The 19,449-nt window shown below is 33.4% G+C and overlaps 1 protein-coding gene and 1 long non-coding RNA gene across 12 annotated transcripts in view; both read left to right on the top strand.

Moving 5' to 3' along the window:
- The window catches only part of PHF20L1 (PHD finger protein 20 like 1), an 80,499-nt gene that overhangs the window by 12,849 nt on the left and 48,201 nt on the right, over positions 1–19,449 (top strand). For 4 of the 11 annotated variants that reach the window (XM_057497732.1, XM_057497733.1, XM_036890469.2 and 1 more), the window contains 6 exons: positions 5,732–5,903; positions 6,047–6,131; positions 9,742–9,830; positions 10,147–10,236; positions 14,410–14,617; positions 15,201–15,329. In XM_057497732.1, coding sequence (XP_057353715.1) covers positions 5,732–5,903; positions 6,047–6,131; positions 9,742–9,830; positions 10,147–10,236; positions 14,410–14,617; positions 15,201–15,329 — 773 coding nt within the window. Of the gene's footprint in view, positions 1–5,712; positions 5,904–6,046; positions 6,132–9,741; positions 9,831–10,146; positions 10,237–14,409; positions 14,618–15,200; positions 15,330–19,449 lie in introns of all 11 variants that reach the window. The other 7 variants (XM_036890471.2, XM_036890474.2, XM_036890468.2 and 4 more) reach the window with 6 other exon arrangements.
- On the top strand, positions 15,336–18,536 carry LOC130682799 (uncharacterized). Its single transcript, XR_008996127.1, has 2 exons — positions 15,336–18,438; positions 18,469–18,536. It is a non-coding gene; the product is annotated as an uncharacterized LOC130682799 (long non-coding RNA).

Genomic DNA, 19,449 nt, shown 5'->3' with positions numbered 1-19,449 from the left:
TTTTTGATTGGAGTAATATCTTACTTGTATTTGTCACTTTATTCCTACTTTAGTGTCTGGCACACAGTGAATTAGAGACTCAGTGTTTATTGAGTTACGTGAAACAAATGTGGAATTGTTAATTAAGTATACATTAATGAGAAATTTTGTCTTAACCAATATAAACAAGAAAATATGTTACTTAAAATACATAATTTGCATAATTTATTGTGGCACTTTAAAAAAATACTTTGTCTTTTGATTAACATGGCACTTACTCAAATGATTAGTTAAATCACAGAGAATTCTGATGGACTTTAGGACATTTGATAATGTTGTCTGGCCTTGCTCAGTGGATTGTAACAATGAATAGTCAACAACTCTGTCCTGTGGCTTACATGCAGGAGAAGGTAGGCCATACGTGTATCAAGGAATTTTTCTTGTCATTTCCTCATGGTTGACTTTTATCAATACAGGTAAAAATCTGGATATTTCAAACTAGATGACAAATCAGAATGGGTTCCCGAAGTTCAAATAGTGTTTGTTTTATTGATGCTACATTGAATAGAAAAGTTTTTTTAAGTCTCTCAGATTGTAGTTCTGACAGAGCTGCATGCTCATCATTTCTTTCTTCCTTCTAAGAATAATAGAGCACCTATAGTTTGAGAGTTGCTAGTACATGATCTTGCCAAATTTTTTTTTGATAATGAACCCCTTTGAAAATCTAAAGTTGAAAACCCCTACCTCAAGAGAAGATTCATAAACATCTGTACCAAACACACAGCATTTTGCATAGAGCCTCCAGAAATTATGGTCTTCTGACCTAGTGGGTGAGGCAGGACCTGTGTAGAATAGTTACTAGTGTGAGCCAGTATAGGGAGTCATCTGTAACAGTAACTCCCACTTTAGGATTCTCATGCTCTCTTTGTGTTTTAGCAGTACTCAAAGAGTTCATACTATAAGGGAATCAGTACAGTGTATTCAGTGTATATCTAATTTCTTTGGGCAGCATATGGTTCTTATTAGATTGCAGGTTTATTCCAGAACCCATAGATAATTTGCTACTTTCTGAGCAATGTTGTGCAAATGGGAGGTACCAGTGACAGTGTTAAGTTCCTGGTGTTATCAGATGAAGCAGTGAAGCTGTCTGAGTTTAGAGAAGGTGAAACAGTTTTCATTCTTGTTAAAGGCCTCACTTTACTCTGTAGTTATAGCCACAGTTTAACTTGACCGTTAGTGGGCTTTGATCACGCTGATTCAGAAAGGCTTCTAAAAAATCCGTTGAGAGACTACAGTAGTAGAATTGCATGTATGAAAATTCTGTAAGAATCACTGTAAAGTCTCCTCAGTATTTCTGAATGCTGTTTATTTCCATTAAGCCTCATAATCAATTTTAGAGTTGGGTCATCTTTCTGTTAGCTTGCGGAGAGTAAACTGCTCTGTTAGAGTTCAAGTGTAAAAGACAAATGAGAACAAGATAAAACCACAGCAATGGCGGCAAGCCCCACTTTTCTATACAAGTAAATATCATTTAAGCAATACCTGCATTTTGAAGTGAGATTGTTATAGAGAAGATAATGGAAATTTTACAGTATTTTGTAGTAACAAATGATAAGGGGTAGCAGATTTCTGTGAAGAATTTTGGCATTGAGGAATCATACTTCTAGTGAAGTTGCCTTCTCTCCAACTCTTTCTTCTGAACCCTTGGGAAATCCAGCTATGGTATTTTCTTTTTTTCTTATCCCTAATTGTTTTAACTATGAAACCCGTCTCCCACTTCTCAGCACTTTTCTCAAATTATTCATAAATGTCTGAGAGTCAGCCTAATCATTATTCCTTACTTTAACAGCTTTCCATGACTCAGCCTTTAAAAAAAAATAGCAAAACAATAACATTAATCTTCCAAATTCAGTAAGAAAAATCTTACATTCCTTTCACACTCAACTGTAATAAAACATAAATTGTGCATTAAAATAATATTGCTGTCTTTGAAGAAAGAGGCATTTAGGGACGTATTTGTAAAACAGTATTTTTCATTCACTGTATCAAAGCATTATTACTATGGGCCATCTTTGAGAATGGGGAAGTCATCTCAGTGTGTAGAATTATACACAAATTGCCATTTTGTGCAAAGATCTTAATGTTAGGATTTTTTTTTTCTCTAAGGTGGAACTGATAACCAAATTAACAACAAACTTAAAGGGATTCCCTGTTGTTTGTAGAATGAAGGGTCATTTCACTAGTTTGCTTTTTTAAAAACCTTTCGTTTGACCTAGTTAACTAGTCCCATCTGACATTCTACTGTTTTCCTTTATTTGCCTTGCTACTTGTCATGTAGTCTGGCCAAAGGGAACTGTTTCCTTAAAGAACCCGTCCAATCTCTGAAGTCTTTAAGGACAGAAACCACATTCTATTTGTCTCTGCATCTTCATTGTCTGTCTTTGTCTCACATTGAATTACATGATAGTGTTAAGTAAATGAACACTGATGGAATAAATGAAAGTGTATATACTTTACCTTTGTACCATGTTCATTAAGTCTAAATCCTAGAAATCCTGTAAGACCAACATAGATTATGTCTCCCAAGGACCTTCAGTGAAGTCTCCAGTTTGCTCTGAACAACTACTCATAGCATCTTACATAAAATTTTTGTATATACTTACCAGTTTACTAAATATGATATACCTACTTTGATTCGGGTCTCATCCCATTTCTCCTATAGGTTTCTGTGTCAGTTACATTGGGCTTTGAATATTCTATCACATGTCTTCTTAGACAGTCTTCATCTGTTAAATGGGTACTGTGATATCTGTACCCTGAATGGCTACCAGGATCTAATGAGATAAGGTATATAAAGAGCAGTTGATAGTCAGTAAGAAAAGAACATAGAGCGTAACAAACATGTGACTCTTAGTAAATATTCTGTTTTTTTTCTTTGTCATCTGACTGCAAGCTAAGCCTCTTGAAGGTTGGAGTTTTTGTTTCCTTTATACCTACAAACAGTGCCTAGCAAATGCCTTAATCTTACTAGATACCCAAACATATGTTGAATGAATGAACAGAAATTTGGAATTCTTGACAAGTAATATTTAGGAAAATATCTTTAAGATTCAAAATTTGATTAGTAAACATTATAAAAATTAACATTGGTAATCTTGGGTATTCATGTTACTCGTTTTTAACTATAGGCCTTCATCTGAAGTTTACCTTATCAATTCCTAAATATTTATGTGAAGAGTATAACATTATGTCAATTATCTTGAAGAAGTTCTCCAAAATATAATTTTTAGTCTGGTTGTTGCATTAGGCATCCTGTCAACGAACAGAATCTGAAATATTTTAGGAATATTATGTTACTTAAAAATGCAGTCCAGATTTAAATTTTTTGAACTCAGATTCTGATTCTTGGCTGATTTCAGTCATTTTATGAAAATAAAAATGTGTTTGACTCTGTTCTGTGGACTATTCTCACTTTGAGAAATGTCCAAGTAAAGAGAGTTCTGTACATTTAGAATTTGAAAGAACTGAGAGAATAAACTTTAATTTTTTGTTCAAAATTAAAAAGATTGTGATAAACATGTGAGGTTAGAAAGAATTTTACCAATTTTTGTAATAGAAAATGTCTTTATAGTAGTTAAGTGGCTAGTGAATGTTGAACAATAAAGGACACCTCTATTTCTAGACTTCCCTTAATGCTACTGACAATTTTTATGTTTTAAAAACCACAGCACAGCAGCACAACCTAGTCAGAACAATACTACAAAAGGCAAGCATTATTGCATTTATTCTAAACGGGTGGGGTCTGCGTGTCCACCTCAGGGCGTATGTTTATCCACTAGGTTTTCTATTCTTACATGCTTTCTTTAACAGTGTTTCCTCACCCACACCTATTTTCCAAAAAAAGACTAAAAGTAAGATCTGACCTAAGGTTATAATTGGGATGACAGCCTTCTTAGTTGTGAAGAAGTATGAAGATTGTCTTTCTATAATATCACCTCTTATTCCTGCTAATCAGTTCCTGAGTGACCAGGGTGTGTCTGTTAAGGTGCTGTATGCTGAGGGATACAAAGATGGACATGACTCAGTTATTGCCTGAAGCTCATAGGCCAGACATGCTTCTAAATCATGTTCCTTAGAGCTCTACTTTCTTGAGAAATATGAGAAATATTCCATAATAAAAGGGTTACTACACCAAGTTTGCTAATAGTGAATGTTTTATTTCAGTCTTGTTGAGGGACCAGGAATTCTTTCAATAAAGCAGTTTAACTTTTTAAAGTTCAGTATTTTCCTAGTTAATTTGACGATAGGACCCTCTTTTGGGTCACACACATCAATGTTTCAAGGGCTCTGAACACTCTACCGCATCCAGTTGAGGAACCTTCCCCAGAGATGGTCATGGTGAGATGGATGCAGCCAGAGTGGGGGTGGGGTGGGGTGGGGTGGAGTGGTGGTGGTAGGGAAGTCTTCCTATTAAACCAGGTCTTGAATAATGAGTATACAAGGGAAGAAAGGGCAGCCTAAGGCTAGGCAGAGAACAGAATGTACAAAAGAAGGAATGTTTTGACAGCATAATGTGAGGAAATTGCAAGTAGTTCGGTATCATTAAACCAAAGTGAGGGAAGAAGCTATACTAGAGAAAGATTCAGGGCCCTTTGAATGTGTAAAAAGCCTTGAATAGTATGAGTGATCTATAAAGCAGGTAGTGAACCAATTTCTAAATTTCACAGTTATGTAAGTTCTATTGTGCTTTATAGTTAAAGCTAATTTTCCACAAGGAAAAGAAAATCGCAGATTTATCAAAAACTAGCAAAAATATGAGATAAACCATTATGACTGAATCATCCATTAAGTGCTGCTATTGAATTCTTAAGGTTATTTAGTGATATTTAAGAAAATTTGAGTTATGTTTATACATTTAATATAGAACATTAGGAATGATGAAGCAACTCTCCTTGCTAAAAGTTTCAAGTTAACTAATTTCTTTTTTGGAATTAATCATCGGAGAATCATCACACATGAAGACAGAACAATGTAATGTTATTTTTATATTTTTAAATACAAGGTTTAACTGAGCCTTCCCTACCAATCATTGATGCTTATTGTAAAATACTGGAAAGTATATGATGAAAAATAGAAAAAAAGTACTTTTTTGTCACATAGAGACAAATGAACATGTTGGTATTTTTTGCTAGACAGGTTTATTTTACATACTTAAAATTCTGTTGAACACTGTGCCACTTCTTTTTTACATTTCTCCACATAAATTCTTTGTAAATGCCACATTTAAAGACTATATAATATTTTATTCAGTAGATATACCATTGTTTATATAGCTGTAGACAGTCTTCAGTTTTTCTAGCCATATTTTTAGGTGGTTTCTATTTTCTTTGTCTTTACAAATGTTTTTATATGTAGTTCTACAATTAGAATTATTGGGTCAAAAAAATGGGAATCTGTTTAAGGTTCTTGAAGCATGTTATCAAATTATTTCCCAAAATAGTGCAGTAATTTGTATTTCTCAATGTATAGAGAACAGTCATTAAAAAAAAGAAGACTGGGTATTGAGAACAGTCGTTAAAAAAAATGATGAAGCAAACTTTGTTTATTTGGTAGTTCAAAAATATGGACCTATATATTCTTATTTACAGTTTTAATGGTAAGCAATATTTCGGTTAAATCCTCCTTGTTAATACTTTGTGTAAACAAATCTAAGAATTTTCTCTTGATACGAAGCTCCTTTTTAAATTTTGAGGTATCCATCACGAATTGAAAAAATTGACTATGAGGAGGGCAAGATGTTGGTCCATTTTGAGCGCTGGAGTCACCGTTATGATGAGTGGATTTACTGGGATAGCAATAGATTGCGACCCCTGGAGAGACCTGCATTACGAAAAGAAGGGCTAAAAGATGAAGAAGATTTCTTTGTAAGTAGCAAGCCTTTTCATTTTGCTTGGTTTGTAATGATATATTTTAAAAGGAATTCTGTTCAGTTTTGCAAAAGCTTGTTTTTATTCAGGAAAGATTACTTATTTTACATGGCATTGACCTTAAAAGTTGTTTAAAATAGGATTTTAAAGCTGGAGAAGAAGTTCTGGCTCGTTGGACAGACTGTCGCTATTACCCTGCCAAGATTGAAGCAATTAACAAAGAAGGTATGTATTTGAAATGATCTGAGATTTAAAATGGTATTAATAGTAATTTAACTGTTTTCTAATTTTAATTAGTATATGTAAGTATTCATGTATGTAGCTGTTTCTTTGTTTTATACTTTGCTTAACGAATTTCTTGCTAATACTCTTTTTTGGGAGCATTTGTCATGCATTGTATAGAGTAAGATGATACATGATATACTTAATGCTTAATCAACTATTTAAATTAGTAGAGGTAAATAGTTTAAGATTTTTCAGCTTTTTGTGCACAGGTTTATATTATATGCATTTTATTTCTACTTTGTTTTCAGCTTGTTGGCTAAGTTATTTTCATGAGCATATCATCCAGAGTGTGAGAAGTTAATGATATAGGGAAATTCAAATCAGTTCTGCTTGGAAGCAAAATACAGTACAATATTTTCGGATGAAAAAGTATGGAACTTTATCATTTTGAGGATTTCCTCCTTTGCATCTTTCCCTTGCCCCCGTTTTCTTAATTTCTATAGATAATTGAGAGTTAATTTTTCGCAAAGCTTTTTGTAGTGTCTTCTATTGATACTGAGTACAAGTTACTGACTGATCAAAAATATTGGCAATAACCCAGAAAGCAAGTGTGTCAGTGTGGCATAAGATGAGTAAATCTGTTGGACAGATGACATATTTAAGAGAAGGAACTTTGTAGACTGATTAATTTGGAAAGACAGGATAATTAATATTTAAATTATTAGTGTAATGTGCTTAAATGTTTTTTAAAATTTGTTTAAAATCTCATTTCAAATAGTTGTGAAAACTTGTAAGTATATTTTACAAGTTGGTAATAATGTATGAGTTTTTTATTAAAGCTATTTCTTAAACTTGATCACTCATTCATTCTTTTTACTAAAGAAACACATTGAGTGGCAGCTTCTTTGCAGGAAGGGAATTTAAGATGATCCTTCCTTTAAATTCAATCTTGAAAAACAAACAAGTTAGCTGCATGAGAGAATGACAGACTTTTCTGGCAGAAGAAATAGTATATGTAGAAGAATAGAAGAGAGGCATATCACTTTTCAGGAAGAGCAAGTCTTTGATGTGACTAGAGTAAAGGATCCCTTTAAAGGGAATAGAACAGAAGGAGAAGAGGTTGTAGAGAGAGGCAAGGGTCCATATATAAAGTGTCTTGTAATCTTGCTAAAGAATTTGAATTTTATTTGGATGTGATGGGAACTATGGAAGGGGTTTAAGCTGAGGATTTAAAGTAACAACAAACAAGAAAAAAGAAGAGGAAAATATTTTAAAAGAGTTCTATTAATGAATGTTAGGTGTGAAAAAGTAAATTGTAATTGTTTAGTTAGAAATTACAACTTTACAAAGGCCGTATTCCAATGTATCATTTTAATGAATTGAAATAACAAATATGGCAATGGTTTTATTACCATTAGTCACCTTCCTAGAGAAAGAGTTGAGGGACGTCTCAGTTGTTAGGTTTGCAGGTTACTTTTTCTTTTCTCGTGGAGCCTTTTTTTATCTTACTGTTTGTTCCCTACACTTCTGGAGAACTCTCTTATGGAGTTCCTATTCCTGTGTCTTACACAGGCGGGCTCCCCATGTCCAGCACAGAGTATCCAGTCCAATGTCTAGCACAGAGTAGGCAGTCCGTAACAATTTGTGGAACAAAAGGAAGAAATAATGAGTCAGTTCTGTTGGATAATAGGATCCACCCATGTAAAACATGGCAAAATTAAACAGTGCTCCTCCCTATTTTAATTGAGTGGTTTATTTACATGTGGAGAGCTTTGTGACCTTTTTTCCTTACTTAAAGCTCATTGGGAGTATGCACGTATACGTACATGCATAGGCACACATACAACACACTTAGAAACAAAACTACCCTCATTTTTCTATCCCATTTGTCCTTGGACATGTAATATGGAAATTTAGGCTTACATTAGTGAAAGAGTGAGGATACCGATTATAGTATCTGCCATTTCAGCAGTTTGAGTGAGTCCTTAGTGAAATATTGGCAGATATAATTTGTTTATTAAAAATCTCCATTAGACATATTTATTTTGTGATTCTATATGCCCCACCTATTGGACAAGCCTGCCCATCCACCATCTCCCCCCAGAAAAGGCAAAACCCAAAACAAAGGAAGCCTTCGAGGAGCCTTCTGTTCACCACAAAAGCCAAACAAAACTAACACATGTGAACATTTAGGTATTTGTAATATGTCTTGGAGAAGTTGACAAGAGGAGGCAAATAAGTGTAGACTGGAGTAGTTAGCGAGGTTTTTCATGTTATGGGTGGGGTTGAAGCACTGATCCTTGAAGAGTGGGTTGGAGTGAGGAAAGGAGGAAAAGAGGAGGGCATCACACCAGAGGAAACAGTGTGAGCAGCAAACAGCAGGGAGGGATGAATGCAGTGGCCATAGCGAGGAGCCTGATCTCATCTGGAATGCCGTGTCGAAGAAGGAAGAGGACAGTTGCAGGGACGATGGCAGTAGTGTAAGGTGTGCATAAGGCTTGGCATTCTTAAAATGTTCTGTCTTAACGTCCTTGTTACTCAGCTGATCACTTTTTTTCATAACTTGGGTTTAGATCTTTATATCTGCAATACTGGGCATTGACATTAATTATAGAAAGATATGAAATCAAGTGGTGTCATTCAAATTAAAAAAAAATTTTTTTAAACATATATGTCATTGGCTTTGGTGCCAGCCTCAAAGCCAGTAATACCAATGATCACATTTATCATTTATATTCTTTTGTAAAGGTCAAGTATCTGTTTACTTAAAGGGGCACTGTGCCCTCAGTACAGGAAATAATAGAAAAACATTGGAATTTTCAAAAGTATAAAATCCACATAATCTATACATTTTTTAATAGTACTGACTTGAAAACATGGATTCTAACAATCCGTGTGATAGTCATGCAAACAGAATCTTGAGTCCGAGGAGCTAAATGAGTTAGAGGAAAGGCGTAAGGATTGAGGTTATTAGTTTTGGCTGCACTGCACTTAGCTCACTGTAACTGGACCCAGCATTTAGCCTCGCTGGAATTCAGTGTTCTAATCTGAACAGGAAAACTTTTATCTAGATGATCTGTAAAGTATTTTCTAGCTTTTAAAAGCCTGTGAACCTAATTCTTATTTGTCAGACTATTAATATTGCCAAAAGGATAACCCCTTCCTGAGAAAATGATATTTTCCCTTTATCAGATCTTTATCTCCCTTATTTGGAAAGAAGCGTTCAAAGAGAGCAAATGCTAATTCCTATAGAAATTTTATGCATTTTTGTAAATAATTACCTGATTTTTGTCACTTATGTTTTATATTTGACATGTTATATAAGTATATATTGAAATTATTACAAAATAAAATTTAAAATCCTTCAGGAAAAATCAGATTTACTTTCAGTTAATCAGGTTTTAATTTGTGTTCTTTTTAAGGGAAATCAGAGTTATTTTTAGAGGGAAAGAGAAAATAAACTTAATAAGCTTGAGTCCTTAACAGGGGTGTGTGTTTGCAGTTACGACAGAGTGTATTTATTTCTCTCAGGGTGTTACTTGTTAGATTTCAAGTGTTTTTGTAAGATTGATCTATATTTCCTAATGATTCTGACTTGCTCCTATTTCAGGAACATTCACAGTTCAGTTTTATGATGGAGTAATTCGTTGTTTAAAAAGAATGCACATTAAAGCCATGCCTGAGGATGCTAAGGGGCAGGTAAGAGTGTTCAGCATTCCTAGCTACCCAAAGGGGTTTCTCCTCGAATGGTGACCAATCAAAAAAAAAAAAATGTATACACACACACATACACATACACATACACACACACACACACACACACACACATACATACATACATATATACACACACACACACACACACATACACACATTTTTAAAGTGAACTAATTGTAGGATTATGTGCTGATAGCCCCAAATAGCAGCAAGAAAAAGAAGCTTAGAATGTAAAATAAATTATACACTTGATTTTTGCTTCTTTGGTTTTAGACCTGCTAAAGTTATAGGTCACTAGTTTCTGTTCCAGGTGAAATCCCAGCATCCACTAAGCTGGTGTTGTCCTATCGACCCAGCTGGATCGTGTAACCAGTCTATGGGAAGTGAGGTAAGTGCCTTTTTTAAATTTTGTTTTGTTTTTCCTGGTATATGGTATCATTTAGAAAGTTAATTTTTAATATAAAATTTTATATTGAGTTTCTTTATCTTCTTCTTTCCTTCTATAAATCATAGCCATTAATCTTCTTTTAAAAGGCGCTTACCTGACACTCTGTAGGCTGTTTCAGGTAGGGCTCTGTGAGTCATATGATGTAAGCAGTGTAGTACTACATGCTTTGTCACTGCTCAGAGCAAGAATGAACGGTAAGCATTTGAAAGAGACCCTGGGATAAGGTTAAAACCATGATTCCATTGGTTGAATATGTTTCCTGAAATACTGGAAAGAAAAGGTGCCAGTAGAAATTTAAAATATTTTCTTTCATGTTATGCTGTTATTTGGGATTTTCAGCACCTGGACCTACAATTAATTTTAAGAAATTGAAAGCAATCTATAAAAGTGTTTAATATGGATGTTTGCTACATATTTATTCCATACCAAGCAATGAAAAATTTCATCCTGAAATGTGTTGAAATAACCTGGTCAGCTCCAGTCAAGTATATACATTTAGTAATCTAGAAATATAGACCACCACATTTAAAAAAAGCTATTCTTGATACCTTCTGAGAAGCATGATTGTTTAGATCACTTGTTTTTCAAAAATTCATTTTGAAACTATCAGCTGGCAAGAGTTTTTTTCCCCAATTAATATGGGAAAGCAATTTAAAATAGAAGTTCTTTTGATTAGGAAATTGCTTTGTGTCTGCCTACTTGTATGTATAAATAAAATGTTCTTTTAAGCATTCATTGGTGTGATTTCTTGGTTGCTGCATTGAAAGATTGGTTAAAACATTGGGAACTTAATATATACGTGTTTATTTAAATTTTTTCAGGTAGGGCTGAAAATTCTCAATTTTGTTTTTTACTTTAAAACTATTATTTTGTAATTCTGGTTATTCAGTGTTCATGAGATTGACATTAAAAAAAAAGATGAGCATAAATCTTCCTTTTTTTCCCAAGTGAGACATTGAGCTAATTTTCTTTGTGGTTAAACGATAAGTTGTAAAAATAAATTTATTGGATATATTGGATGTTTATTTTTAGGAAGTATTTTATAAGTATTTAGTAAGTATTTTAGTCACACCATGATATGTTAACATTGAAATCAGTGCTATAGTACCACTCTGAAAGAATATGTGGGTAAATAAAAATATGGGAAAATATGTAAAAATAATTTTACATTTTTCTTTATGATTTTTACACACATATTTTAAGCACATTAAAAATATTTATAGAATTTTTTTAAATGAAATGTTCTTTTATGAGTGTCTTTTTTTCCCAACAAGTTTTTTACTTGTTTCATCTAGGAAATACATTAATCAGGTATTGCATGGATAGTGCTAAGAGTCCTACTTTGTCTCTTCTAGATTTTGAGTACTTTGAGAATTCCTTTATAAAGATACATGGTAAAATTAATTTTACTATATTAGCAAAGGATAAGGCATCAACTAAGTGCATTATGGAAATTATATAGCTCTTTTCTGTTCTTTTTTCTTCCTGAGAATATGCTGGTAGAAAATTTGTATCGTAAGTTATTAGTATGAAAGATTAGCTTGTATAAGGTCCTTTGCTATTTATAAAACGTTTTTTACATACATCGTTTTTTTGAATTCTCATAGCAGATCCTTTGACGTAGGTATGGCTTATATTTCTATTCCATAGTTGATGACTTCTGAACTTAGAGAATTGAGTGACTGAATTTACTTAAAATTTCACTCAACTGTAATATGCAGAGTGACTCTGAACTCACTTGATTTCAGATATTACTCGTTACGGAGCAGTACTGTGTTATCTTCAGGGAGCTTTACCACTAGTTCTAGTTCATGGAGGGATCACACCAGTTATTTTTTATAGTGAATCTTTCCTATTTAAAAAATAGAGCAAAATTATGGGGGAGTTCTTGAATCACACAACTGCAGTGATCCCATGATTAATAAGTCATATGATCAAGAACTTTTTTGTTACATTTAATTTCACTTTTAAAAGGTACAGCATGAATCTCTTTGTCCTACTTTTCTCTTTATTGGAGATAGAAAACAATTGGAAATGGAATTTACCTTTGGCATTTTTCAGCATTTCTCTAACAACTTAAAATTGTCCCCACAATGTGGAACCCAGAATTAAATGCTCTGCTCTTAATAAAACTGCAAACACATGTTCTCTGCTGAATTTAGCACTTTGTACTTACTCCTGTTGCTCTCTTTTGCTTTGTTGATTGTTCCCTATCAGTCTTTTTCATTGGTGATGCTTGCTTGCTTTATTAAATGTCAGTCTCAAGGCTCAGCTCTGCCATCCTTGAGCTATCCAGATTGCTCCTTCACCCTTAGACCCCTCTTTCCCATTTTGTGTACACTTTGACTGCCATGTCTTCAGTTGTTTTCCTTTTGCATGGAGTGCCCATTTACTCCTTTCCTCTGCCCTTTTCCCTAGCCAATTCCTACTTCAGGGTTTCAACTCATCTACCGTTTTTCCCTGAAGTCTTCCACTAGTCTTTATCTTAAGTCAGTCTTTTCTTTTTTCTTCTGTGATGTTCTATTGATTCCTCCACTATTTCTGCTGTCACATTGTCTTGCAGTTAATTTTATTTCCTTACAGTCAGGACCAAAAATGAAGATGGCTTTAAGTAAAACTGGGGTTGGACAATACTGGTGCATCTGTTTTTGCTTTGTTTTTTGTTTGGTTTGCAAACTAGAGATATAAACCCCATGACACCACCTTGTCATAATTCACTTTCTAGTAAGACATGTACTGGGGACATAGTTTAAAATACTGGAAAAGCTGGATGCTGGGTGTCTTCTAGGCAGGAACAAGGATGTGGTCACTGCTGGGCCAGTGCGTTCCTGGGGCTTTGAGCCAGCGTCTTTTATCAGCTGTTGTCTCATTAATGCTTAGCATATTTCCTGGCACATGTAGCATGTTATTCAATAGAAGATTGGTGAACGAATGTGTTAGGTGCAGTCATGTGATGTTTTCAGTGTATTTCAATCATGCTGGGGAGAGAGACATAGATTTTGTTTGTTTTTGATGGCTTATTGTCTTCATCATGTATTTTCAAGATTGAGAAGCTATCAGCCTGTATTGCTTAATTATCTGTGTTTGCTTATGTAACCCATGAGTTAAGTTTATTTGATATTGTGAAATTGTTTTTAGTTGCTTGGACTAAGAATTTAGTGTATAATGCATTTTGATAGAATCTGAATTGTTGAGTTTATTTGACAACTTAGTGGCCTCAGTGGAAGATAACTCTATAGAGATATTACAGATACTTGTTTTGAAAAAATCTTTTTGATTGTTCAGATTTAAATGTTAACACCACTTCTTTTCATCTTTCCATTTTTTTTACAATAAGCATTTTTCATTAAAAGGAGTAAAAATTATTTAACAACAAACAAAAAATGAGCACAAGAAAAATAAATATTCCCTCCTCAGAAAAGTGGTAACTAATACAGACACAGTAAGCTGTAGAGAGAGGGAAATTAATCTGGAGCCTGACAGTGTGTACTTTACCTTGGTCAAGACAAGTAACTTTTTTCTTTTACTGGTTATATGAAGCTGTTGTGATAAATTGGTATCTGAACTTTGAAAGCTTTAAAAACTAATAAAATCATACCTTGATTGCTATGAAATTGACTATACTTTGAGTGGTACATATTCTTCCTAATAAGGAATAGTAACTTGCTCAGTGGGAATATGTTTCTTTTAATCTTTGCAGAATTGCAACATAAACATTTTTCTCTTATTTCTTTTGTAGTCCGTTGTTTTACAGAAACACAACTTGACATTCAAACTGTCAAGTAATTAAGGCCCAATATCATGTAATATCCTTATTTGTCATAGACTTCTCTGTTATTTTAGATATTATTCCTGTGAAAATATATCAAAGGAATATTGTTATTGTGAATTTTCCTGTTTTATGTAAGGTTATATAATCCAGCTAACCCATTAGACTGTTAAATTTGACAGTCTACCATGTCAATTTACCCTGTAAATATAGTTAGTTCAGTTTTTATATTTGTGTGTGTGTAAAAGTAGCTTTGAAAATGTGATACATGCTTTTGCTCATTAGCGTGCATAAGTTTTGATTAATTTTTAATGCTTCACATGTTTTGTGTTTTTCCCTTGGAGGATTGGATAGCGTTAGTGAAAGCAGCTGCTGCAGCTGCAGCCAAGAATAAAACAGGGAACAAGCCTCGAACCAGCGCGAACAGCAATAAAGATAAAGAGGAGAGAAAATGGTTTAAAGTCCCTTCAAAGAAGGAAGAAACTTCAGCTTCCATAGCCATACCAGAGGTTGAGAAGAAGGAAGATCTGCCCACATCTAGTGAAACATTTGGTACAAAATACATTCTTACGTTCTTTCCTTATGGCAGTGGTAAACTTACACAGTGAAGAAGTCAAACCCTTTGGCTACCTGTAATTTGAACATGTAGTAAAATTGTGAGGCTTTTTTCCTAGCATAATATGATGGTTAACTTTTTTAGCATCTTACAGATTTGAAGACTAATGGTCTAATGTGGGTACTTGCTAATGGATGCCCTCAATATTCTTGAATAGAAATGAGTTGAGAGATTGATTTTTAAGTTTTTGGTAGTAGGTTTCAGGTTTTCGGTTTGTTTATTTTGTGTTTTTTCTTTAATTTTTAAAATACTTCTGCATGTATTTCAATATATCATACAGAAAAAGCAGTGAGTCATTCTCTTCCTGCTTTTCGTTCCTAAAAGAAATAACTGCTAGTAATTTTTAATTTCTGATACATCAGTCTGGAGAGATTTGTGTTTTTTAAAGTTCTGTGTTAAGCACTAGATTAAAAAATTAAATGTTAAGCATTTTTACTATTTTGCTATTTAAAAAAGAAATTCATGTGTTTTAACTTTGAATTCTAGATAAACTCTCATATATATATATTCTATTAAAAGTAGGACTTGATGTAGAGAACGTTCCAAAGATGATCTTTCCACAGCCAGAGAGCACATTATCAAACAAGAGGAAAAATAATCAAGGCAACTCATTTCAGGCAAAGAGAGCTCGACTTAACAAGATTACTGGTAAACTACAATGATTCTTTTGGGGAGGGAAAGGAGGGTTGGACTTGAGAGTAGTTTATTTTTAATAAAGCAAAATGTGTCTTTTGGTTAGTGTAACAAGCTGGTTAATAAGAAAGACAGTTACTTTATGGTTCTTCACTATCAGCTTTTTCTTTCCTGAAATGTGGAAAATAACACATATTTTCTACCTACCTCACAGGGATGTTGTGAGGATTGATAGGATCAAATGTTATAAAATTCCATGGTTTTTAAATCATATTGGTGGTAGGAGTAGTTTCTGTAAGAACTGAATTACTAGCTTTTGTCAACCTGTGGTGACATAGTGTCTGAGGTTCTAAGTATGACAAACATTCTTACTCTTGACCAGACTCATGAAGAATGGTGCCATATATGGCTGGGAAGATGAATGCTGAATTAAATTCAGTTCCTGAATCTGTTAATTGCCAATGTGAAAGCACTTCTATATGTGTTTTAAATTTCTGTCCTTATCTTCAGGTTGGTCTTTAGAATCTGGTCTTATTTCTCTGTGCTTTCTTGTAATTTAGGAAGTAGAGTGTTAGTATGGTTAAAAAAATACTGAAAATCCTAGCCTGGTTAGTGTCTATAGAAGAAGGGATTTTAGCATTAAGAACTGGGGCCAGTCATACTAGGCCCTATCACCTCCAAAGTCTGTTCAGCCTAATGACTCTAGTCTTTCAAAGAAATTGTAAACATACTTAATTTTTCTGAATATATGTCAAAAGCAGAGTTAAGATACTTTAATTATTTAGTTATATGTTCTCATTTTAAGGAAAAATGGTTTTTAGGGCCTTTGGCCTAATAAAGCTATATAAACCTTTGTTGGCACTCTTTTAAGTCATTTAAAGAAGCTTGGTTTCATTGTCAGATCTAGGAATGAATATAAATTAAACATTCGATCATGTTCTGAAGGGTAGAAGCCCACTGAAAGACAATTCTGCAGTTGAGGTTGTTTAGAACCATGGTTATTATATTAGTCATCTAAGTGATTATCATTGGTTTCAACAGGTAAAAATATTTAGTCTTTTTCCATGTGTTAATACTATTTTTTGTACCTTTCTCTGGTAAGGGTTGTATTTGGCCCCAGGACAAGAAATATTTCAAGTCAGTTCACCCATTCCACCTTTTGCTTAGAAACTTACTACCTTTGGAGAAAGCCAAAATGTTGTCCAGGTGATTGTGACAATGGCAACTTGAGATTTCAGTTTTGCCTTAGAAAAATGGGAAGTAGTGCTCCACACTGTGGCAGAAGTGGGATAGCATTTCTAACTCCTTTGACACCAAGATTGAAACAACGTTGTTGGAGGAGCCAAGACCAACCAAGCAAGATGGAAGGGACACTGATGTGATATAACTACCATCTCACCAGCATCACAGTTTTTCCTATCTGGGATACCTGATTTTAGGTTCAGTCAATGTACTCTTAAACGTGCCTTACTGAGAAAAGTTCAAGCTCAACATTTAAAGAAGTGAAAAAAAAAAAGAAAACGCTCAGTCCGCAATGACGCATTATCTCCGCATGGCCTTGAAAAGACAGTAGTAGGGAAAAACACATTTTACTGTGTGCCTCAAGGAATTTCTAATGCTGATTGCTTAGTAACACCCTGTGCCTTCTGTGTGGAGGAATGCGGCCCTCACATCCCTTTGGGAATCTCAAATGAACAAGTGATAGTTTGGCAGCAGTAGAAAAGAATAGGACTTTATGAATGTGAAATCATGATTTTTTTGCTTTTTTTACCAAGAAGATTTAAATGTATAATAATCCTTTCAGGTCATCTCTGCATCTATTTGTGATTTCATGTTACAATTATGTCATGCAAAAAGACAATAGCTATTATAGATTGTCTTCAACAGTTGAAACTCAGACTTGCTCTGTTCAGTAAACTTCATTTGTAGACCATAAAAAGATGAGAAATATTATAAAATAGTAATTTTTGTTATGGAATTACAGTGTATTTTATATTTGTCAAGCTCACTTACATGTGTCTTTTTGTCCCTTTACTATGGAGAGGAATAAGACTATGATCATGGCAGCATCTCAGCTTGCTCTGATATATTTCCTCCTGCTCTATTTTATTTATGCTTTAAATAGTTGTAGCTGAAAATAAGTGGACCAACCATTGGATAGATTTAATTCATATATTTATTCACTGTCTTTCTGTTCTCTTCCCCATATACACACCCTGCAGTGATTCTAAACCTGATTTTCTGTTCAGGAAATGGTATGGGATGGCTATTTCCAAAGTTTACAAATAAGTAGACATTGATATTCTAGTTGTGCACTATATATATTCTTCCAGAGTCATACCATTTTTTATTATGCAGTGTACTTTATGGATAGTTATATGCTTTATGCATACTGATTTAGAATGGACAGTTTACCAGAGAACTAAGAGTCCTACTTTGGGACAAATTTGCAAGCAAAATGTAGACAACTTTGAGTAGATTTTAAGATATAGGTTGTTAAGGGAAGAAGAAACATCAGCAATTGGTAAATGGTATGTTTCTAATAGTTGTAGTTCTTAGAAATTCAGCCAGCTTAGAAATGTTTATGTAACCTAAAAAATTTTTAAAAATAATTTTAAAACTCAGAGGTTTGAGTTGGCCTGTAATGTTATTGATAATAATATCAAGAATATTTGATTTTTTTTTTTATCCCAGCAAGAATATTGTCTTTTGGATTCCTTAAATGAAAAGTAGACAACAAATTTCACCACTTTACTCTTACTTTCCACACTTTTGTCAGTCCAAGGTGCTTTGCCCTCTCTATTCTGTTTAGTCCTGTTGGCCATGAGAGACCAAATGTATATTTTATAGCTGAAGTTGAGTATTTAAATTGTAACTTTGTGGGTGGTACTCATGAATATTTAATATTCTACTTCTACCTGATATTTAAATCATTTCTTGAATCTGCATAATGCATTGTGTTAAGATAATTATAGGTACAAGGTAACAGATTTTTGGCTGCTTATCAAGGTAGCAGTAGTCATAGTCCTCTCAAAGACATTTTATTTTTTGTCCCCTTTTTTGTTTATATTTATTATCTCTTTTGTAAGATAGTGTGCATATAAAGTATGAAAAGCTTTCTGTTGTTCATATTTGAGGGTTTTGAATTCACTAGATTACTTGTATTTTCTAATCTAATTTTTATGTAGTTTTTATTAAATGCTCCATTACTTTTTATAAGAACATTTTGAAGCTTTTTTATTTCCTTCATAAACCATTAACTGGGGATTGCTTTTAATTATTTGGGTCTATAATACCTAATTTAAATTCACAGAGTATGGCTGAATTATTTTGTTTCTTTTAAAACTTGTAGTATCTTATTTTTAATTTTGTGGTTTGCTGTCTATTTCATCAATTGATGAGATTTAGAAATGATTTTACCACCTATATGAAAGAAAACACAATTTAAGATGTATTTAATAGATTGAATAGCAAATATTTGTCCTGTCTGCATAGTCCTTAGAAGTGGAGCCTCTACTCAGTTCCCTGCAAAAGAAGAACTTGGGAATTACTTATCTTTTGATTTTGGTAGTATTGAGTCTCAAAAATATTAGCTAGAGAAGAAAAACCTAGTGAATGTAGTCTTTATTCCATGCTACATCTTTTTTCAGTTATCTAAAAATCACTCCAGAAGTAATATTTATATATTTAGGATTGAATTTATGGTCTATAAACTATTTTTTTAAGATTATTTATATATATATATTCCCATTTAAATCAATTTGATTTTGTTTGAGACTTAACAACTGTGTGGTTTGTTATCTCAAAATTCGATATCAATGTTAATAACCATGGTTGATAAATTAAGTCATTGTTTTACACTCTGCCTTTTCTATTTTAAATTACAATTTCAAGTGCTAGATGTTCAGCTTTCCCATAACGGAAAGGTAGTTTTTGTCTAATTTAACACTTGGCTTTAGTACTACTTTAAGAATACAAGTTTAATATTTGAAGTCCTACTTCAGTTGCTTAGTATCTTTCTTTGAGATAGTTATCTGAAAAAGTTGAGATATTGTTTCTTGGGTAGCTCGAAATTATGTGGCATTTTGGGGCACTCTTTCCTGCATATTAAATAAGCCAGTGTATACAGGTGGTA

This window comes from Manis pentadactyla, chromosome 3 (genome assembly GCF_030020395.1).
Source record: "Manis pentadactyla isolate mManPen7 chromosome 3, mManPen7.hap1, whole genome shotgun sequence".
Lineage (NCBI taxonomy): Eukaryota > Metazoa > Chordata > Mammalia > Pholidota > Manidae > Manis > Manis pentadactyla.
The sequence above is the reverse complement of the archived record's forward strand: the minus strand, read 5'-3'. Positions and strand labels throughout refer to the sequence as shown.